The sequence below is a fragment of the Alligator mississippiensis genome, chromosome 9, assembly GCF_030867095.1.
Source record: "Alligator mississippiensis isolate rAllMis1 chromosome 9, rAllMis1, whole genome shotgun sequence".
Lineage (NCBI taxonomy): Eukaryota > Metazoa > Chordata > Crocodylia > Alligatoridae > Alligator > Alligator mississippiensis.
In genome coordinates, this window is record NC_081832.1 from 35439421 (window position 1) to 35463243 (window position 23823).

The 23823-nt window shown below is 48.5% G+C and overlaps 1 protein-coding gene across 8 annotated transcripts in view; it reads right to left on the reverse strand.

Annotated features, from left to right (window-relative positions):
- CHD6 (chromodomain helicase DNA binding protein 6) overlaps positions 1 to 23823 on the reverse strand; it is a 256715-nt gene that overhangs the window by 12263 nt on the left and 220629 nt on the right. For all 8 annotated transcript variants that reach the window (XM_019500672.2, XM_059733285.1, XM_059733283.1 and 5 more), the window contains 5 exons: positions 21640 to 23202; positions 20585 to 20733; positions 19440 to 19637; positions 17910 to 18356; positions 17094 to 17282 (listed from right to left, as the gene is read on the reverse strand). In XM_019500672.2, coding sequence (XP_019356217.1) covers positions 17094 to 17282; positions 17910 to 18356; positions 19440 to 19637; positions 20585 to 20733; positions 21640 to 23202 — 2546 coding nt within the window. The remainder of the gene's footprint in view (positions 1 to 17093; positions 17283 to 17909; positions 18357 to 19439; positions 19638 to 20584; positions 20734 to 21639; positions 23203 to 23823) is intronic.

The following is a 23823-nucleotide window of genomic DNA, read 5'->3' on the forward strand; positions in this document are numbered from 1 at the left end:
GGACCCAGGAAACTATAGGCCCATTAGTCTTACCTCGGTCTTGGGGAAGCTCTTTGAGAAAATTATCCAGGAGCACATCTGCAAGGGGCCAGCAGGGGAGTTTATGCTTAGGGGCAATCAACATAGGTTCATTAGAGGCAGGTCCTGTCAAACCAACGTGGTGGTCTTCTATGACCAGGTCACAAAAGCCTTGGACGCAGATGTCACGGTGGACGTAGTCTTCCTGGACTTTAGGAAGGCCTTCGACACTGTCTCTCGCCCCAACCTCATTAAAAAATTTGGTGTCTGTGGCGTCGACACCTACACAGTCAGATGGGTTGCAAATTGGCTGGAGGGCTGCACCCAGAGAATGGTGGTGGACGGGTCATTTTTGACCTGGAGACATTTGGGCAGTGGGGCTCCCCAGGCCCGCACTGTTCAATATCTTCATCGGCAATTTGGACGAGGGGGTGAAAAGCACCTTGTTCAAGTTCGCAGATGACATTAAGATGTGGGGAGAAGTGGGCAAGCTGGAGGAGGGGGACAGGCTACAACTAGATCTCAACAGATTACAGAGGTGGGCGGATGAGAATAGGATGGGTTTCAATATGGACAAGTGCAAGGTGTTGCACCTGGGGAGGAAGAACCAGCAGCATATCTACAGGCTGGGGAACTCCCTTCTCATCAGTACAGAGGCAGAAAAGGATCTTGGAATAATTTATAGACTCCAAGATGAACATGGGCCGCCAATGTGGGGACGCAGTCAGGAAGGCTAACTGCACCTTGTCATGCATCCATAGATGCATTACGAGCAGGTCCAAGGAGGTGATCCTCCCCTCTATGCAACACTGGTCAGGCCGCAGTTGGAGTACTGCATCCAGTTCTGGGCGCCGCACTTCAGGAGGGATGTGGCCAGCATTGAGAGGGTCCAGAGGAGGGCCACTCGCACGATTAGCAGGCAGCAGGGCAGGCCCTACGAGGAGAAGCTACGGGACCTGAACCTGTTCAGCCTCCACAAAAGAAGGCTGAGAGGGGATCTGGTGGCTGCCTATAAACTTGCCATAGGGACCAGCAGGCAGTGGGAGAGTCCCTGATCCCCTGAGCACTACTGGGGGGTAACAAGGAACAATGGCCATAAGTTGACTGAAAGTAGATTCAGGCTAGATATTAGGAGACACTACTTCACTGTCAGGGTGGCTAGGAGCTGAAACCAACTTCCAAGAGAAGTGGTGCTCACCCCTACCCTGGGGGTCGTCAAAAGGAGGCTAGACAGACACCTAGCTGGGGTCATTTGACCCCAGCATCCTTTCCTGCCCACGGCAGAGGGTCGGACTAGATGATCTGCTTAGGTGCCTTCCGACCCTACCAAATATGAAACTATGAAACAGGGTCCTGGTCCACTACTGGGGCTCCTAAGTGATATGGTGTAACAGGGGGGCCTCCTCGGGGCCCGTCTACTAGTGGCCCCATCCACCTGTTATGGGCCAACTGCCCGCCTTCTCACCTGCCATGCCTTGTTGTTAGTTAATTGTTGTTAATTAAAGTGGGAGGCTGCCCATTTTATGCCCCAATGCCAGGGGGTGCTATCTGTGGCTCCGTTCCTCCCCTACACTGCAGCTGGTATTTGTAAATTCCTCTTTATGTTGGGGTCTCAGCCACTGTGGGCCTACCCCTTTTTTTCTCTAGCTAGGCCTGTCAGTCAAAACCCCCCAACTAATCAGGGTTCGCACGCAAGCTCTAGCTCTCAAAAAAAACCTCATTCAGGCTCCTGCCCCTCTGTGGTGCTAGGGTCTACTCACCCCCTAAATACTGCACCCTCTCTGGTGCTGGGGTCAGCTCACCCCTGAATACTGAGCCCTTTCTGGTGCTGGGGTCCCCACACTGCAGCGGGCCCCCAATGAAGCCTCCTCCTTCCCCAAATAGCCTCACCCAAACCATCAGTGTTAACATTAAACAAGAGAGTCAACATGCCTGCTTACTTTAGATGATCATGAGGATGGCTCAGGGCATGGTGTAGTCTTCCGACAGAAACTGCAGCTGCCGCACTGTAGTCATTAGGAGTCCGCCTCCCAGCTGCCCCTTTGGCCCTCTCCACTTGCCATCTGTAGGGTCCTGGCCTTCCTCTTCCTGTCACCTGACTGGCTGGCAGGGCTTGAGCCTTAACCCCTACTTGACCAGCCAGCCATGACTGGAAGGTTCTGGACTTAAAGGGACCACCCTGTTCCCTGTTACACCCCCCCCCCCCTTCTCTCTTGTCCGGGGTCCTTCTGTTTCCCCTAGCCCCTCTTCTTCCTCGTATTGTCTCAAGAAGAAATCTGCACTTATATTCTGGGTTCCTGGGTGATGCTATACCTTAAAACAATATGGTTGCAGACTAAGGGCCCATCTCATCAGTCTAGCATTGTCCGTCTTCATGCTCTGTAGCCAGTGTAGATGCGCATGATTGGTGATCAGCGTGAACCACCACCCTAACAGATAATATCAGAGTGTTTCAACAGCCCACTTAATCGCCAAACTCTCTTCCTTTATCGTGGCGTAATTCCATTCCGGTGGGTGTACTTTCCTACTTATGTAGGCTATAAGGCGCTCTTCTTCTCCTTCTCTCTGGAACAACACTGCTCCAATAGCCACATTTGATGTGTCAGTCTGCACCAGGAAAGGTTTATTAAAATCCAGTGCATATAGTAGGGGCTGCAAGCATAGTGCATCCTTCACTGCTCAAAATACCTTTTCCGCATCCAGCGTCCATCTCACCTTGGTCGGAGCCCCCGCCTTTATCATCTCCATCAAAGGCACTACTAAGTCTGCAAAGTGAGGTACAAACCTTCTATAATAACTAGCTAGCCCCACAAAAGCCCTCACTTGTTTCTTGGTACGAGGAGCTTGATACTTTCGCAATACCTCCACCTTGTTTAACAACGGTCTCACCTTCCCGCTTCCTACTAGGAACCCAAGGTATTGTGTTTCTTCTTTCCCTATCATACATTTCTTCGGATTGGCTGTCAGCCTGGCCCTTCTCAAGTCTTGCATTACTGCTCTCAGTGCAGTGAGGTGTTCAGCCCAGCCTTCAGCGTATATAATAATATCGTCTATGTAAGCCGTGGCGTAACCCCCATGGAGAGCCAAAACTCTGTCCATTAGACATTGAAATGTAGCTGCGGCTCCATGTAATCCAAATGGCATGCACCGTAACTGGAAGAGGCCCCAAGGGGTGGCAAATGCTGTCTTTTCTTGATCTTCAGGTGCTACTGGGACCTGCCAGTAACCTTTTGTCAGGTCTAAAGTGGAAATGTAGCGAGCTTGCCCAATGTTTTCCACCAGTTCATCTACTTTCAGCATCGGATAAACATCAAACTTAGCTACTGCGTTTACCTTCTGGAAATCAATACAGAGACAAAATTTTCCATTGGGCTTGGGTACTGCTACGATGGGGCTCCGCCAGTTGCTGTGGGACTCGCATATGATGCCTTTCTCCAGCATCATTTCAATCTCCATTTTTATCTGGCTCTGCAGTTGCTGTGGAATCTGTCTCCAGTTCTCCTGGATCACCTGGCCCGGTGGAGTTTTTATCCAGTGTACCACACCCTGAGCTTCCCCAGGAGTTTCTTGGAATACCTCTCCATATTCCCTGACTAGCTTGGTGACCTGTCTTCTCTGCTCTTCAGATAGTTGCAGGACCAGTTCTATGTCACCCAGTCCACTTTCCTCTGTCAAAGAGGGTCCCAATTCTAATTCCTCGGGATAGTTTCATAGTAGCTAGGGTCAGGAGGGACCTGAGCAGATCATCTAGCCTGACCCCCTGTCACAGGCAAGAATGAGTGCTGGGTTCACAAGACCCCAGACAGGTGATCGCCCAACCTCCTCTTGAATTTGCCCAAGGCAGGGGCAAGGACCACTTCCCTGGGAAGTTGGTTCCAGATTTTGGCCACCCTAACAGGAAAATATTGCCTTCTGATCTCTAACCTAAACCTATTCTTCATCAGTTTATGACCATTTTTCCTTGTCACCCCAGGTGGTGCTAGGGAGAAAAGGGCTCTGCCTATTTGCTGTTGATCTCCCCTGATGAGCTTGTAGGCAGTCACCAGGTCCCCCCTCAGCTTTCTCCTGCTGAGGCTGAACAGGTTCAGGTCCTTCAGTCTCTCCTCGTAGGGCCTGTCCTGCTGCCCTCTCACCAAGCGGGTGGCCCTCCTCTGAACCCTCTCCAGGCTGGCCACATCCCTTTTGAAGTGCAGCGCCCAGTACTGGACGCAGTACTCCAACTGTGGCCTGACCAAAGCTGCATATTCCTTCATCCGACCAAAGTCGGATGAAGGGCTAGGTACATACACTCTCGCTCTTCCCACTTCTTCAACACACTGACGTAGCATACTTGCTTCTTTTTTTATTTATCTGTCTGATGCACCTCATAGTCTACGGGCCCCGCTTGGCATATCATTTCATAGGGTCCCTGCCACTGGGCAAGTAACTTACTCTCATGGTCAGGCAATAGAACCAACACACAGTCCCCCAGGTCAAACTTCCTTTCTTGTGCACCTCGGTTATAATGCCCCACTTGTCGTTGCTGTGTCTCTCTGAGATTTCCTAAAACCTCGCTCTGAGCTGCTTCAAGGCGTTCGCGCAGTTGTATTATGTATTGGGTCAAATTCTGATCTTTACTATGCTGTTCTTCCCAACTCTCTTTAATCAAATCCAGGATTCCCCTTGGTTGCCGGCCGTACAATATAGTTCAAAGGGTGAAAACCCGGTTGAGGCCTGGGGTGCCTCTCTTACAGGAAACAACAAAGGTGGTATCCTTTTATCCCAATTCTGAGGGCTCTCGACCACAAATTTCTTTAACATCTGCTTCAATGTCTGGTTAAAACACTCCACGAGCCCGTCCGTTTGGGGATGATATACTGTTGTCTTTAGGTGTTTAATCCCCAAAGCTTTACTCACTCCCTCAAACACACATGATGTAAAATTTGTTCCTTGGTCTGTCAGCAGTTCTCTAGGGAGTCCCACTCGTGAAAATATTTTCAATAGCTTGTTTGCCACCTTGGGAGTGGACACTGTCCGCGCTGGCACAGCCTCCAGGTACCTTGTTGCATAATCCAGTAAAACTAAAACATACTGGTTTCCAGTGCTACTTCTGGGAAGTGGCCCCACGATGTCCACCGCCACCTGCTCAAAGGGAACCTCTACCAAGGGCATTGGATTTAAAGGAGCTTTTGGAGGGTGCCATGGGTTCACTTTTTGGCACATGGGACATGAAGCACAATACCTTGCCACTTCCCACAACAGTCCTGGCCAAAAAAATCTTGCCCAAATGTAAGCTTTTGTTTTGTCCCTGCCCAAATGTCCACCCATAGGGAGCTCAGGAGCCACCTTCAATAAAGCCCGTCGATATCGTTGAGGTACCAGCAACTGTACGACCTCCCCTCCTTCAGGCTTCCCTTGCTCGATTCGGTACAGGTGATCATTTCTTACCTCGAACCTGGGTGTTGTCTTCATCAGCTCCGGTCGTAATACGTCACCGTTTCATTGAGCCAGGTGTTCCTGCCAAGCATACCGAAAATCTGCCTCCCAACTCTGCTCCAACTGGAAATGTGTGTCCTCCCACAAATGTGCGACATCCACCTTTTATTTGGCCTCCTCTTCGGGAGGAGGTTGTTCGGTTTCACCCGCGAATCCCTCATCCCTCAGATCATCTTCCCATCCAGCCTCAGGCTTCCTAGTCTCCCAGGGCCTCCAACAGCAACTTTCTCTCATCTCAGTCCCCTCCCTTTGCCTCACACTGGCTATCTCTGTCAACAACTCTGGCCAGTCACAGCCCAGTACTACTGCGTAGGGTAAGCGCTCAGCGACCCCAACTCGCATCTGGTGGGTCCTATCGCCTACTTGTAGGATGACCCCCACTCTGTCGACTTCGATGGAATCCCCACACCAACACTGCACAATTACATGGTCTGCTACTTCCCTCTCTCTTGCCAGTAACACGTCGCTCTGCACCATGGTCTGCAATGAACCCGAGTCCAGCATAGCCCATACCTTTTTTCCCTCCATTGTCACTTCCACCGTCAATGCAGGTGGCTCGTCTCCCACCTCAGAGTCAACTCTGGCTCCGTAGCCACACATCCCTACCTGAGATGTTGACTGCAGGTGGATGCTCCCGGTCATGTTGGCTAACAGTGCCTGTTGTCTTGCGGCTTGATCCTGTAGGCCTTGTATTATTTGGCATAGCCGATCCAAGCTGCTGTGACTCTGGTTCCGGGACTAGCGTCTGCTCTCATTTCTCTAGTTTCTTTATGGACCCAAGGGTTCTTTTCCTCATACGGGCAAACCAGGGTCCTATGATGCATACTGCCATGTGAAATGTTCCCGGCCAATGCACCATTGTAACAGGGGGGCCTCCTCGGGGTCAGTCTACTGGTGGCCCCGCCCACCTGTTATGGGCCATCTGCCTGCCTTCTCTCCTGCCACACCTTGTTGTTAATTAATTGTTGTTAATTAAGCGGGAGGCTGCCCATTGTATGCCCAGATGCCAGGGGGTGCTATCTGCGGCTCCGTTCATCCCCTACACCGCAGCCCAAGCCTCGCAGATGGTATTTGTAAATTCCTCTTTATGTTGGGGTCTCGGTCACTGTGGGCCTACCCCTTTTTTTCTCTAGCTAGGCCTGTCAGTCAAAAAAACCCCACTAATCAGGGTTTGACTCCCAGGCTCTAGCTCTCAAAAAAAACCTCACTCAGGCTCCTGCCCCTCTGTGGCGCTGGGGTCTACTCACCCCCGAATACTGTGCTTTGGTGCTGGGGTCAGCTCAGTCCTGAATACCGTGCCCTCTCTAGAGCTAGGGTCAGCTCAGACCTGAATACTGCACCCTTTCTGGTGCTGGGGTCCCCACACTGCAGTGGGCCCCCAATGAGGCCTCCTCCTTCCCCAAATAGCCTCACCCAAACCACCGGTATTAACCTTAAACAAGAGAGTCAACATGCCTGCTTACTTTAGATGATCATGAGGATGGCTCATGGTGTAGTTTTCTGACAGAAACTGCAGCTGCAGCACTCTAGTCATTGGGAGTCCGCCTCCCAGCTGCCCCTTTGGTCTTCTCCACTTGCCATTTGTAGGGTCCTGGCCTTCCTCTTCCTGTCACCTGACCAGCTAGCAGGGTTTGAGCCTTAAACCCTACTTGACCGGCCGGCCATGAATGGAAGGTTCTGAACTTAAAGGGACCACCCTGTCTCCTGGTAACAGGGTTAGGGTTCCCTGTTACATATGGTAATATATAAAATTGATTCTACTGCTTCTGATGCAAACCCTACCCTAAGCCCTCATCAGAGTGAAAGCCTGGAGATGGAGTGTGAACAAGTGGTTAATACACAGGCCTGTGTGACAAGACTCTGGAATTCTGTGCTGAGCTCTGGCACTGACTTCAACTGACCTCAGCAAAGTCCCTTAATTGTGCAGTTGGTCTAATAAAAGATATCCCATCTACCCAAAAAACCTTATTTGCCTATGTCCTTAGACCAACACAGCTACAACCAACAACCTTTAATTGTTCAATGTCCATGTTTCTACATGTAGAAGGCGAGCAAAACTTGTAAGTTCTATAATGTTTTCCCACTTTCCAAGTCAGCTTATTTGTGACTTCCCCAAAACTAGCACTTCTCACTTTTCATTATGGCATGAGGCCTATGACACCCTAGCCCCTAAGTAATTGCTAATGAAACCTTGTTTATTGTATGTTGTTCAGCTTACCACACTTCTGACATTCAAACGGGAAATGTCCTGGTTGGTCCCTTCTAGTCCAGGGGTCAGGACTACCCGCTAGCCTAGCTCTGATTGTTCTAGGAGACATATCTTCCACAACTTCTTTTGCAAGATAATTATAGAACTCACCATCAGGAACAGTGTCTGGATAAACAGTCTACATTTTCCTTTGCTTAATTCAACACGTTCTCTTATTTGTAATATTCTATTACATACCACGACACCATGCTAATTACAGACCGCTGTTCCTTCAGAGTGCAACTTATATAGTTCTATTTCCTACACTGAATATAGTTAGTCCCATAAAATGTGTGCCAATGCACATGTATTCAGTCAAGAAAATTGCAGAGATTCATATGAAGACGAGGCAGGAAGGGAGCTTGAGAGATCATTCAGTCCAGCTCCTTGCTCAAGGCATGGTCATCCCCATCTAAACCATTCCAGGCATATGTTTATCCAAACTGCACTTAAAAACTTTCAATGACAAAGATTCCACAACCTCCCTACATAATCTATTCCTGTGCTTAATCATTCTGGGTGCATCTACACATTCTATTAAAGCAACGTGATAAACTCCATCGCAAAGTCAGCTCCCAGGTGCAACGTCTGCACACGCGCCTGGGACCACAGCAGTTTGAGATGAGGCAGAGTAGCCCCGGGCTGACAGGGGGCCTGAGGGGTCAGCCCTGGGCTCCAAGTGGCAGCGGCAGGCAGCGGAGGGGCTGGCTGGGGTGTGAGGGTCCTAAAGTGTGGGGTTAGGCATCAGGTAGGCCCTGCACTTTAGCATCCTTATGCCCCAGCTAGCCCTTGTCACCATTTACATGTGCCTTTCAGTACATATAATTACCCCATTGTAGAACAGTACTGTCCCCAACAATACTATCCTATGGTGGAGTTAATTAATTTACTGACCCCTAATACTGGCACATGTATAGACAGTGACATTTTACTGCAGAACTAATTAGTCAACTCCGCAGTAAAATGCAGGCTTAGATGCACCCTCTGAGTTAAAAAGTTTTTAATATGTAACCTGAATCTGGTTGATTGCAGTTTTAGCCTATTACTTCTTGTCCTGTCCCTCAAAATAACCAATCCTCCTGCTCTTTATAACAAGTCTTTTTATATTTGAAGATGTATCAATGGCTCAAAGTCTAGTTGGCAGTCAGTATCATGTTGAGTGCCCCAGGGGTTAATCCTGGAACCGGTTTTGTTCAATGTCTTCATCAACAACCTGAAAGATGGCCTACAGTGCACCCTCAGCAAGTTTGTAGATGATGCCAAGCTGGGGAGAGTAGTAGATATGCTGGAGGGTAGGGCTAGGATTCAGAGCATCCTGGAGAAATTGGAGGATTTGGCCAAAAGGAATCTCGTGAGGTTCACCAAGGACCAGTAAAAAGTCCTGCACTTAGGACAGAACAATCCCATGCACCAGTACAGGCTGGGAGCTGACTGGTTAAGCAACAGCTCTGCAGAAAAGGGAGGCATTACAGTAGGGGTTACAATGGACAATAAGCTGAATATGAGCCAGGAGCGTGCAAACGTTGCCAAGAAGGAATGCCAACAGCATTCTCAGCCATATTGGTAGGTGTGTTGCTAGTAGAGCAAGATAAGTGATTATTCCCCTCTATTCAGCACTGGTGAGGCCACATCTGGAGTAGGGTGTTCAGTTTTGGGCCCCCCACTACAGAAAGGATGTGGACACATTGGAGAGAGTCCAGCATAGGGAAACAAAAATGGTGAGGGGGCTGGAGAACATAACTTTTGAGGAAAGACTGAGGCAACTGGGTTTATTGAGTCTAGAGAAGAGGAGACTGAGAAGTGACTTAATAGCAGCCTTCAACTACCTGAAGGGGGGCTTGAAAGAGGATGGACTGTTCTCAGTGGTGGCAGATGACAGAAGGAGCAATGGTCTCAAGTTGCAGCAAGGGAAGTTTAGGTTAGATATTAGGAAGAATTTTCTCACTAAGAGGGTAGCAAAACACTGGAACAGATTACCCAGAGAGGAGGTGGAAGCTCCATCCTTGAAAGTTTTCAAAACATGGCTAGACAAAGCTCTGGCTGGGGTGATCTAGTTGGGGATGGTCTTGCTTTAAGCAGGGGGTTGGACTAAATCCTGAGGTCCCTTCCAACCCTAACTTTCTATGATGCTATGATTCTATGTATGAAATTCCTTCATCCTTCTCTTCTCTATACTCAATAATCCCAGTTCCTCATACATCCTGATTTCTAGATCTCAATTTTTTATTGTTACTCTCCTCTATACTCTTTTCAATTTATTCACATCTTTTTTAAAGTGGAGTGCCCACAACTGGATATTGTAATCCAGGTGAGGCCTCACCAGTGCCAAATAGAGTGGAAGAATTTCTTCCAATGATTTGCATATGACACTCCTGTTAACAGATCCCAACTTGAAATGACCTGTTTACAACAATACTACACTGCTGACTCTTATTCTGCTTGCAGTCCTCTATAGCCCTCATGCCCTTTTCTGCAGTACTGCTGCTTTGCCAACTGCTCCCATTTTGTATTTGTGCATGGACCTAACAAAAAAAGGAAGATGGAAACTGAGGAATTCCTCAGAGAAAAGTCCTAAAACCCTGCTTACAATGAAGTGATAGTGCCTCTTTATTCAGTATTGATTAGGCCTCATCTAGAGTATTCTGTACAGTTTTGGGCTTCACATTTTAAAAAGGACATGAAAAAGTTAGAGATGGTCCAGAGGTGGGCAACAAACATAATAAAGGGCTTGTAAATCATATGAGGAAAGGTTGAAAAAAAAAGGCATGTTTAGCTTGCAGCAAAGGTGTTTAAGAGGGGACATGATGGAAGTCTTTAAATACCTGAAGGGCTACTATAAAAAGAGGGGAAAAGCCTTTTCTCTCTTGCTGCAGAGAGCAGAGCATAGACCAATAGTTGAAGTTACAGCAAAGTAGGTTTAGATACCAGGGGAAAATTCTCTGTTAGAATTGTGAGGCAGCAGAATAGACTGCCTAAGAAAGGTATTTCCTTCTGGATTTCCTTTCCTTCTTGGTGGCACTCAAGAAGAAGCTGAATAAGACACTAGTCAAGTAGGTTCTAGGAGTAGCTATGTCTGTGCTTTGCATGGGTATTTACCATGGTTCTGGACTTTGCTGGTTGTCACAAGAGGCTGAGAAGTAGTTTTTCAGCTGTCATGTTACTATATGTGCAGAGGGTTGGGGGGGGTTTGTTCTCAGATGCATTAGGTCAATGCTTCCCAAACTCTTCCTCAGCATGACTCCATTTCCTCAGCATGACCCCTCACTCCCACCTTGCAGCCCCCTGGCCCTGCCAGTGCCCCTTACTCCCAAACCTCAGCCCCCCACCCATGCAGGTGCCCTAGAGCCAGGGCCTGCAGCCCTCTCCCCACCCCCCCAGCAGCATCCGAGCCCCAGCTGCTGCCTCCAGAAGGCAGCAGCTGCTGCAGCTGGAGAGGAGTGGAGCCCAGCTCCTCCCCACCCAGCATGCAGGCGGAGCCCAGCTCCTCCCATGCAGGCGGCAGAGCTGAAGCAAAGCCTGAGGTGGGGGGGGAGTATGTGGGCTGCCTGCTGCAGGCCTGGGGCTCCTTGCCCTACTACCTTTCCCCTGGGGGGCTCCACAGCCCAGCAGGCAGGACCTGGAGTGGGAAGGAGCACTGTACCACCATGGCCATCAAACTGAGGTGCCCCCTCCCTGCCCAGCAGCATCAGGAGTACAACCCTGTGCTGCTGCCGCTGCTACACCACATGGTGGCCTTTGGTGGCCATGGTGGTGCGGCACTCCCTCCTGTGCTGGGTCCCACCCACTGGGCTGGGCTCCTGCCCAGAGCTGGTCTGGCCCGGCTGCAGCCCCATGCCCTGCTGTGGGCACAGAAATTTCAGGGGGCAGGTCCCCACTCTGCTGCATTGCCTTGCTCCCGACCTTCTTCCACTGCATCGCCTGTGCTCCCCCGCCCACCAATGCATTACCTGTGCCCCCTCCTCTCCGCCCCCATAGACTTCCCTGGAAGGAACTGCAGAAGCTGCTCTCCACTGCTGCTTGGCTGCTACGTGCATGTGCGTGTACACATGCATGTGGCACCCCCAGCCTCTGTTTGCCCTCCCCTTAGCCCCAAGAAGTCCTTTGCAGGCTGGAACTCTACAAGCCTGCAAGGGGAAACCTGTCCCTCTGTTTTTCTCCTTTAAAGAAGAAAATCTGTGTTTCTCCACAGTGAATGGAAAACCCAGATCCCTATTTATCACAACCCCATCCACTGATGTTGCAACCCCATTTGGAGTCACAACCTGCAATTCTTGGCTAGTAGGTCCTGCACTTCCACTCATGGTCAAACTGATCACCATACTTGGGGTCTGAAAGAACTTTTACTCCACAGTCAGTGTGACAGGCCCCTCCTGACTCACCTTGGCATTGCAACCCAGTTGGTTGCGCTACAATCAAGCCAGCCATCACTGTGCCAAACAAGAGAGCTCCACCGAATGGCCCAGGGCCCAGAGGCAACAGGTTAAAAGCCGGCCCGGAGACAGAGGCTAGCGAGGAGCACACCAGAGCACTGAAACAAATCCAAATACTCTCCCCGCTACTGGAAGAGACTCAGTGCCCAGAAAAGTGGCTCATACCTGTCCTGCCGCCATGATGTCCAGGAAAAACCCAGATGCTCACCTCACTGCTGGAAGATGACCAGCTGCTTTCCCCAAGGCCAAAACACCCAGGAAAGTGGTGGATGCTTTCCTTACTGGTGGAGCACTAGGGACCCAGCTGGATGCCAGCCCTCCCAATGTGGTCAGTAAACAGCTCAGCACAGACACAATGGGATTCCGCCATATGCATGGAGGACTGCGCAAAAGCACACAGGTCAGGTGGGACTGGGAGATGGCATCCCAGTTGGTCAGAAGGGAGACAGCCAGGGAAGAAGCCCAGGTAGAGGGCCCCCTGACAATGTGTGCCCAGCTGGTATGCCTGTGGGTTTGGAGCGTGCCAGCAGGAGACTGGTGGAAAAGTGAGCCTCATGCAGGCACGGCAGTGACCACCATGAGGCAATGCTATATCTGGCCCAGAGCCAGGATGGGAAGAAACCATGCAAGAAGGGCTACCTGCCAGGAGACATAGAGGGCCCAAAGTTGCGTGAGTAAGGGGTACACCAGGCACCGAATCAACCCACACCCAAGTAGAGGATTGCTTGGCGTAAAGGCATTGTTTCCCTGGACTCTCAGGGAACCACTGACCATCACCTCCAGGCAAGTGAAAGTATATCCTGCATAAACAACAAGTCATGGCAGGAGAATAAGCCCAGGTGCGACGTGACCCATGGGGGTGGAACATGCCCTTGGCCCATTGGCAACTGTGTAAGGTGTGACCCTGTCCTAGTCAGATTGGTACAGACTGTGGGTGTTTTGGCCTTCCTCTGTAGGTATGGCTGCCCTCTTTGGATCTTTCAAACATATTTTAACAACTTTTGCAGCAGCAAGATACTGGCCACCCTTGTTCCCCTGCTTTATCTGTGGTAGATTAGGGTGTTATGCTATGTGGTTGTACTGGGGTTGACTGTAGTTTTACTAATAGGTTAGACAACAGATTTGCATAGGATGGTTTGGAAAGGGGTGTTCCTGCCTCTGGAGAGGGCACTGGACTAGATGACCTCTGAAGGTCCATTCTAGTCCTACTTTTCTATGAATCTATGATTCACTGCCAGAACAGCACGAAGATTCATAGATTCATAGATGTTAGGGTCGGAAGGGACCTCAATAGATCATCGAGTCTGACCCCCTGCATAGGCAGGAAAGAGTGCTGGGTCTAGATGACCCCAGCTAGATGGTTATCTAACCTCCTTTTGAAGACCCCCAGCCTCCTCTTGAAGACCCCCAGCCTCCTCTTGAAGAACCCCAAAGCTTGAAGCAGCTTTAAAACTAACATAATGAGAAAGGTGAAGATTGACTCCGAATGGAGACTCTCATCTACTTCAATCTATGTTCCCCTGATGGCATAGAATGATTGTTGGTAGGGGGTTTATTAGGAACACATCTATGGTAACTACTTTGCTATAGTAACTTGCACTGACACCACAGTTCTTGGAGGCTCTGATGCCATGATGAAATTCAGAGCATCTTGAACTTCTTGTGCCAGGGCCCAAACTGGGTTTTGGCTGGTCCTGGATAAGAAAGGGAAGATGGCAAAGTAGCAGAAGTATTCACCTGTGCCCACTGTGTTAAGTGCTTCAGAACTTCCAAGAACCCAGTCATATTTCTTTGGCTTTTGAACAGTACCCCACTGCTTGGTACAAATTTTCAGTTCTAAGCTCCAAGCATCTGGCCTTGCTAGTGATGGCTAGAAAATACTATTTAGAGGTTTGCTTTTTGAGAGGCGATCTTGTGGCTGCCTATAAGTTCATCATGGGGGCACAGAAGGGAACTGGTGAGGCTTTATTCACCAAGGCGCCCCTGGGGGTTACAAGAAATAATGGCCATAAGCTAGCAGAGAGAAGATTTAGACTAGACTTTAGGAAGAACTTCTTCACAGTTAGAGTGGCCAAAGTCTGGAACGGGCTCCCAAGGGAGGTGGTGCTCTCCCCTACCCCCCGGGGGTCTTCAAGAGGAGGTTAGATAGGCATCTAGCTGGGGTCATCTAAACCCAGTACTCTCTCCTGCCTATGCAGGGGGTTGGACTCGATCTTTTGAGGTCCCTTCCGACCCTAACATCTATGAATCTATGAACTGGCTTGTAGGCAAAGTAGATATGCATTAGAACTATGGTCCAGGGGGATGGCAAGGGTTAATTGATTTCTAAAAGCCAGTTTGTGACAGTCTCCTTCAAAGCCCACTGTGTCTGTATAGCAGAGAGCCCTGGGCTCTCTGTTACTTTAAGAGGAGAAGCAGCCTAGCCAGGGAGTACTGCAGGGCAGGCAGGGTACTGCAGCTGCAAGTCACTGGGGCAGTAGGCTACTGAGCAATTAGTAAGTAACTGCAGATAGTCAGCTGACCAGAGGCAGGCAGGGCCCTGGGTGCATATACACCTGAGGCTTGAACTGGCAAGCCAGTCTAGCCCTGCTCACTGTAGGGTTAGGAGCTCCTGCCCAGGAGAAGCACCCAGGGGCACTGGTCAGACTGCTTTGCTGCATGCAGGAAGACTTAGGCCTGAGGAGCTCACAAGGAGCCAGGCTGGGAGGTATGTTGAAGAATGAAAGAAGGTTTGCCTTCTTAAAGGAGCAGAGGGCTGCTGCTCCTATTGTTTCGTTTGTTATAGCCCAGGGTTCTTATGTTACGTTACTGTTTCTACCGGTGGTAGAAATGAGGCCTCATTAGTGCTAAGAGAGGGAGCAACTATAGGGGCTGGACAGCCTGGTGTCAGAGAGGGCACAGCCACAGAGGGGCCAGGGGCCTGGCAGACAGGGGCCAGGTGCCTAGTGACTGGAATGGACAAATGAAGCTAGTGCCTCAAAGCCAGGCCCAACTTCAATGGGCCTAGGTTAGAAGGCCTAGTGAGATTAGAGGGGCAGAGGCTGAGAAGGCTGAAGGCCCAACAGAGGGACAACATACCTGTAACACCCGTGAGGCATAGGGCATGGTAAAGGGAAGGATCTGGAGCTACGCAATTAGCCCTTAAGGCTTTGTGTGCCCTACCGGGCACAGCCGACTACAGAGGCCCAGCCAGGGCCTGAGACCAGTGTGACTGAGGCCTAGCGAAGGGCAGCCTCACTATTTATTATACATACCATCAACACATGGTGGATGAGACAGAGGGGGCACCCTAGGGGCAAAGCAGAGCATGTTTGAGGAGCCACCAGGGGGCGTCACGGCCACCTTGGGACCCCAACATGTTACAGTCTGACACAGGTAAGCAGCAAGCACACACAGGCTAGAAAATTGAAGATATGTACCACGCTGTTCCATAACATGAGACAAGAGACTCTGCTGCATTGGCCCTGTCACAGTGACCAAACTGCAGGGCCCTTGGGATTTCTGGTTTTGGTAGAGGGACCAAATTAGGAGAAGACCTGTAAACCTCAAATTAGGATGTATGCATGTGATGGCCTTGTGAAACAGGAATATGCTGATAGGACAGAATATGAACAGTATGACGACTACAGGTTAATCAATCAATAATGCCCAAATATAAAGAGTCATCAGTGGGAAAAAAAGAATACAAAAAGAAGGATTTCAGAGCAGCGAAGGGTACCCAAGAGGGGAACCCAAGGCCACTATGGACAGAGGACATACCACCAGCCCATCTCACAAACCCCACTGGGGGGTGGGTGGGCCTCAGCCTCCTACCTCCAGGCTGCTGACATCTGACATTCAAGAGAGAACCTCATAGTGAAGCTCGTGTAGGGACCAGATGTACCTTGACTCTGTGAATCCTGGGACTGGTGGGTATAGAATTGTTTGCATTATTCTTATCTGCTATCACTGTATCAATAAATATATATATATATATATATATATATATATATATATATATATATATATATTAGAATAGAGAGAGGTCATGATCAATCTGAGGGTTTGGGTCTGCCCAAAGCAAGGTATCTGAGTCATAAATCCAGTGCCAACAGCTAGTGTATCCAATCAGCATCAACAACCAGTTACTGTCATTGTGCCAAGATTCCACGAAATGTTCTATACTCTTCAGCCCACAGCACATGACTCGTTGGCACCAAGGAAAACAATTCTTTTATAAATATTATCAATATCTCTCTAGACTCCTTTCTGTACTGCTCATGGATTAAGATTAAACTTTATATCAGGTCCAGTCATTCCAGTCCTGTTACAGTGCATTCATTTTTACGCTGCTCCCTGGTCATGTTGCATACAGAAATCTCCTGTGATGCAGTGTGATTTGTTAATGCATGGTCTGAAACTGGTAAATTCGTCTTTCTAGTTCAATACCCTGGAGGCCCCTTTGCAGCTCAGTGTTAATTAGGATCATGCCTACTAACTTCTGCTCTGTTACATTAAGCATCGTTCAGCTTTGTTCTGAGTTGTCTAAAACGATCCATGCAGGATAGGAATACTGTGCACAAATTTTGGGACATTCAAATTCACCCATTTCTCTCTCACTTTTGTAAAGAGTTCAACTAATCCTACAGTCTCTTTGGACAGCTGTAACTTTGTAGCAGGAGACAGAAAACACACTTGCAAGTGTCTGTGACATTCAGCAGGAAAAGTGCAGCTCAACAAATTACTTGCCATTGCTGTGCAAAGAAATGCATTAACCCCACAAAATACTACCTGCTGATCTAGAGTTGGCACTATCCCTTCTATGCTGGAAGGATGTAAGAAATTTAGTAATGAAGCTTCAAACCCAAGGAAGACCAAGAAAGCCTAAGACAAAGGGTCATGCACAGTATAGATACACATGCTGTGGTTAGGGATACTCTTACTGTGCCAAAGCCAGGAACATCAAGCGTATAGTCTGACTGCTGTCTCAGCCAGTCCAAAAGACTCTTATTTGGAACAGCCTTTTCTGCCTGGATGCTTGTAGCTGTAGCCGTTTGTGGAGTTGAGGTAGTAGTGACTGGCCCATCTGGGTGGGAGTTGCTCAGTGGAGGCTGGGTTTGATCCTGAATATCCTGAAGTGAAAGGAGGAGAAGGGACAACCCATTAGCAATGTCAAAATGCATTTGGTTCAATTGCAGACCCAGGACTGTGGAAAATCCACCCAGAGGACATTCACATAAGCTTTACTCTGCCAGAATACCTGGTGCTCCCTGAGACTGTTTAGGGTGGATAAGATTCATTGCCTTGCCCTGACAGCCCCCAGTGGAGTCCCTGAAGGAACTTAAAAGCCTTCTTCCTCCAAGTGCCTGCTGTTGCTCCCTCGGTAATTCCTTCTGGGTGTGTGGAGGGTACCTACTACATCCTCCTAAGACAGTGCATTTGTATCCAGTCTAATACTTTTCCTTGGGATCTTTAACCCTCTCAAGGCCCCATCTAGCATGTCAGATTTTAATAATGTTTAATTGTATTCAAGCACTTAAGGTAGTGTTTGAGTCTCTGCAAATCCCTCCTTTTCTAAGGCTGAATCCTCTTCTCCCTGATTCCAGCTATCGTGGATGGGGCAGCCACTCAGCCCTGCTCTGAGCTAGGATGGGCAGCAGGACTAGGTAAGGGAGAGCTGGATCATGCCCAAGGCATTTGTGCATGGCTTTAGGCCCTGACTCTGCCTAAGGAGTGAGTAGGGGTATATTTCTAACTACCTGCAGCCTTGTTTGAAGATTCCTCTCCTTCAAGAAGACAAGGTCTATCCCTTCCACATTTTTTCTCCTGCCCCGTCTTCTCCTCATGGCAGCATCATCTCTCTGGAGGCTTCCATTAACAATCTGTCCTGTGACAGGATGAATTAATCCTGCCTGAAGGATGCCAGACAAGTCCATGCCAAGGGAACCCTGGAGGGAGTTCACTGCCCCTAATTTGGGCGCACTTGTGTTCAGAGGGAAAGGACAGGCATTTCCTGGAGACCCATCAGAGGTTCTGGACAGGTCCACTGCTGAGTCTTGCCAGCCATTCAGCACTATGGGGGTGTGGGGGTGGGAGGCAGCTAGCTGCTCAAGACTTCTCTGTTTGACATCTCTCTCAATCTCAAATTCATACAGCCGCCGATGCTTTCCTTCATCTTTTGTAAAGGCAGGAGCTAGGAAGCTTTCCTGTGTGTGATTTAAATCCAAAGAAGTTAGCACAGTTATTACCTATACTGCTTATAATATTCAGAAGCAGCTTTTAAACCCAGCACAGGTTGGTGAAAGAGAGGCTTTGTGTAGATCTGGGCTCTTCAGTACCTCTGCAGCCCTCAAGGACCATTTATCCCCTGGCCCAGCATCTAGCCACAAGCTCTCTACTGCAGGGACTGGATAAAGTTGGATTACCTACAAAGACCCAATACCCAGAAGAAGTACTGTAGCTAAGGGAACTGTAGGAAGCATCCTACCCTGCAGCTAGACTGCCTTGGTTCCCAAACAGTGTTAGTGACAGGTTAAGGGATCAGAGCTGAGCTGTCACTCACCTAACCGGACAGAAGACATCCCAGAGTGAAAAGAGGTTTAAAATAAATCCTTGGGCAGTGCCCCCTTGGGTACACTTTTCGGGGTGGAAGGAGAGCAATTGCTTTCTGTTCTTGACTAAGCTGTGTTCTAGAGAAGTGATACTGGAGGCACCTCTCCAGGTGAAAAAATATGACCATGACCACTTACAGAAATGGACTGAGTCACTCATATGGGCTGCTCTGGCACTTCCCAGTTTTATTCAGACAATCTCTGCATACATTGGGACACTGTGGCTAGCAGGAGACTGCTATGCTTGACCTCACTGTCCTGGAACAAAAAGTTCAGGCTTTACGCAAGTGCCTCAAATAATTCACCCTCAGGAGTGAGGCTGATGGGCAACAAGGTTATTTTAGCCTCTAGGAGTTGATATGAATCTAGTCACCAGATAGAGTTTACATGTCCTTGTTGGATGAAGACATGCCATTGTTGAACTCAGCTTCCATCACACACACTATCTGGTACATTGATAAAGTGCTTTGGAAAATTCCAGACAGTGCTAGGGGTGAAATGGTCTCTATGTTACACTTTGTAATATAGAAGATATCACAAACTGTAGAAAATCAAGGTTCAGAGAGAATGCGATGAAACCCACCCCTTGGCTGGGAATTTGCCAAATGTTTCATGCCAAGGCATCAAAAGACAGAAGGACAGTCTATCCCAGGGACCTCAGCCCCTCAAATTTTATACCTGTGAGACTAGTGCTCCATCGTTGAAGCTGGGATTAGGAGCTTCTGAGTCAGTGAAGCTGTTCCTATTGCCTTCACTGCTGGTTAACAGTGAAGTGGGCATCAAGTTTTGTGTTTCAAACTGCTGGTTAGAAGAAGGCCACTTGCCCTTTAAAACGGCATGACAGACGTTATCTATGCGGTTGATGATCACTCGGTCCTGCAAACAGAAGTATACAGCTCAACAGTGTGCCACCCACTTAAGTGCAGGCCCTTTTGGAAAGCCTAAAAGAGTAACTGAAATCCCCTCTCTTCACCAAATCTCTTTCACGTAAAAAGAAAAAGGAGCCAATGCCTTAAGTGGAGCCTCAACATTTCTAAAAGCATTGGATACACATGGAAATTCATATGTACACTATGTGTATGGCATGTTGACAATGAAATGTACCCTTGTGGCATCAATTCATTCCCTTGCAGGCTGTATCTGCCCTCATGCCTATCTATAGGTATCTGCTCTCAAACATGCCTGGCTCTCAAATTCAGGGATGCCTTCATGAAGGTGAATTTCTATAAGTATACGTTATAAAAGAACACTAAGAAGGACTAGCAAAACAGTAAGACTTATAGTAACAGGAGTCAAGCAAGACCTCTTACAGACCCCAAGGCACTACACAAACAACAAGTGGCTCCCTACCAGGTCCACTTTATGGTTGTTATGTTAGTCATGCACCTAGAAACAGACCTACTCATAAGCCACCATAAGGTGAAGCTGGAACTCAGGTGCACCTGGTAGTGGGTATCTGCTGTGACTGGAAGTGCAGGAAGCCTGGGGGGGTGGGTCTATTAACAATCCTTGGGTCTATCAACAATAGACCCAAGGATCACAGGAAAGCCAGGCCAGGAACTTTTAAATAATGTGCAGATTTCCCTCAAAGTTAAAGACAAGTGCTGCCTCAGTTCCCTAACTTCAACTTCTCAAGACAGCATTCTGAGGCTTGTGGGGGCCAAATGCATTTGGCCATGTGCAGGAATGCAGGAAGCATCTAACAGAGCTCTGACATCAAGGAAATGGTGTAAATCTCATGCTGAATATTAATCTAAAGCAGGATAGAATTTGGTACTGATTTCCTAGTGCTTAAGATATAAGGAAAGTTAATTTTAAGTCACCTTAGGCCACTCTGAGAAGGAGTAGAGAGTCTTCTCCTGCAGCAACTGGGCAATGGTGGGTGCCCGGGTGTCCTGAAACTCATCAATCTCTGCTGGAAGGACAGATGTGGAACTCTTGCTCTCCTCCTCCAAACATTTCTCTGGACAATCTAGGCAGAGCAACAAACAGCAGGTAGTCATCACCATGAGTCATCATCTCTGTGCCCAACAGATATCCCAGACCCCACAGTGCCCCACCCAACAAGTATCATTTAGAACACTTTTTATTTTTAAAAGTTAAAATGCCTGTTTTCAAACAAGCTGAGCATGGTGCTTAGGAAACACTAGTGCCAGCAGCAGGCTGAGAGATACTCCTGACAACACAGGATGAAGAGAAGCCAGGAAAGCCAATGGAAAAGTTAGTAGTTACCTCTGTGGGATCAGGATTTGATTCAGTGGGTACATCTACATGTGAACTTAACGCAATGGAATAAACTCCAGAGCAGTTTGAATTGCTCCTGGGCACAGCATCTACATGTGTGCTTGGGACAGCAGCAATTTCAGCTGGGGCAGAGCAGGCCCCTGGCTGGCTGGGTTGACCAGGCACAGTTTACGTCTCCCGTCACCATCTACACATGGGTTTCAGCGCAGTAAAGTACTCTGCTTTACTCTGTGGAGTTAATTTATTTATCGCACCCTAATACTGTGTAGAGGGTGATGCTTTACTGCACAGCTAATTAGTCTACTCTGTAGTACAGCGCACATGTAGATGCACCCAATGTCAGATAACCGGGATAGATCTGATGTGCTACAAAACTAAGCCCTTATATATGAAGGAAGAATGCCTTTTTTTTCTATAATATAACCTGAGATCCATTTGCTTCTCCTTCACTAGCAAGAGAAGAATTTATGTTTTCAAAAATAGGAGGGGAGACCACCATTTGACACTGTGGGCTAGAGTTGATACTGCAGGGGCTGGCAGGCAGTAGGCGCCCCCATAAGTTCTCTATTCAGTTGGAGGAACAGGTGATAAATGGCCATGGGCATGACTGAGAGGGGAGACCTCAGTTATGTACCTTGTCTCCAGGTGTTGCAACTTTTCTCTCTCTCATCTTTGTTCTCGTGCTCATCTTGTTTCATTTTGTGCCCATGGAGTTGCTGGGCTGTACCGCATAGTGCTTGCTCTGTGGAGTTGGCTTCCCAGTGATCCATCCCCAACCTGTGGGGATCTGTCTTTGGAAGCTCCAGATGAATAGCTACAGCCAGGTTCCGGACAGGAAGAGAGGTGAACACTTCACTCTCAGGCTGGTTTGGTGAGTGTTTTGTCGGGCTCTCCTGGTCAGTGCTGTCATCCTCCCTACTCCCTGGCTTGCTGATACCCTCTGACATCCCCTGCCCTGTGGACCCCACCTCACTGTTCACTTCTGGGCAAGCCTTGTTGGTAGCAGAAAGGACAGAATGCTGTTCCTCTAGGGCTAGCACATTAACTTGGGGCTCACCATCAACCCTGGCCTCCAAGGAGCTTGTCACACCTTCCACAGTGTCTGCTGCCATCTCAGAATTATCTTCCTCCTCTTCATCATCATCTTCCTCACTGTGGCTTTGACTTGGCACTGATTTATCCTCTAAGCCTTTCTCTTGTTGCAAATTAATGAATCTTTTCTCAGGGGGGAGTTTTATTTCATAGTTATGAAGACTAGGCCCATATAGTCCTATGCTGATGACCCCCTCCATGGTGCCAAGTTCTGGTGACACTGCCCCTTGGGTGGCACCTCTGCCTTTCTCCTGTGGCAAGACTTCACAGATCTCTGCTGGAACACTCTGGGGTGGCTCACTGTCTGGGGCAGAACACAACACTTCACCTCCTTCATTCTGGTTTCCCATTTGGTCACAACCTATCTGCAAATGGTCCAAGGAGGTTTCTCTTATGGCCTCTGCCTCACAGCTGGATGGGTCCTCATCCCCATCTAGTTTGTCCTCTGAGAGTTTAGCGGTACTGCTCCCCAACTCTGTGCAACTTGGGCTATCCCGGGTGAGAGAACTTTGTTCACTGTTGTACACTTTCTCATCGTACATTGTGCACATCAAAGAGTCTGCCAGAGAGCTCTCATCAGAGTTACTACCTTTACACATGAAAGTTTCACTGCTACCATCCTGAGGGCTGCCTTCTGGCTGTGAGATAATGTTGTCCATGTTTTCTAGCTTGATCTGACTTTCTGCTTCATTCTCTGTGGGTTCACTAGTTCTTTCCATCTGACTATACAGTGGGGAGCTATAGAGTTTGGAGTTAGTCTGATATAGGCAGCACAGGTTTTCTGCTCCTGGAATCCCTGTTTGTTTATTCTGAGCATAGTTTCTATATGCATCTAAAAAAGACAACTGTGGATCATTCATAATGTAGTAGTCAGTACGGTTCAGCCCATGTTTGGCTGTGCCAATCAGCAAGTCCCGGTCATGCTTGCCACATTCCCACCATACTGGAAGGTACAGGCTTGGCCTGCAGAGCTTGAGCCGCTCATGGAGCTGGGGACACTTCAGCACTTGCTCTCGGACCTTCCTGAGAAGTTCAATTCGATACAGCGTTCTTGCAGCACGTTCTTCAGTAATTGGCTCAACATACATCTCAGGGTCTGGAGGACCTGCAGCAGGGAGAGACAAGCAGGGACTTCAGTACAAACACACAGACCACAGAATAGTAACCAAAAGCCATGAGGCTATGTCTTACTGGCCATGCCTTGCTGCCGTACTTTACATTTAGGTGGTCAGTTTTTGGATTAAATTCATGTGTTTGAAGAATTTGCAACAGAAGCCTGGGAAAGGTTACACCAGCCATCTTAAGGTGACAAGTCAGGGTCTCTGCTGCATATTGCACAGAACAGTATATGGATGAAGAGCAGTGAGTGAGGATGTTGAGAGGATTATGGGTGGACTTCTATTTCATTTAGTGGATGACCAAAGTGTATGTAGCTTTTGACTAATTCTGAGGTACCTGACTGAAGTGTTGGAGTGATCTTACTACCCTATTATAACAATAGAATTGAATAGTAAGATCATTTCTACACTTTAGTTATGCAACTCAAGAGTTGCTTGCAAGCTACATGTAACACGGTGGTCTGGTCCTTTAAGAAGGAGCAGACAGTTCTATTGTAGAAGCCCAGCTGCAGGTGGTTAGCTAATGAGAGTATCACTAGCAATTAAAACCCCTCCTCTCCCCAGAAAAGACATCAGTGAGTAGTGAGCTGGGGGAAGGAGCAGTTTGT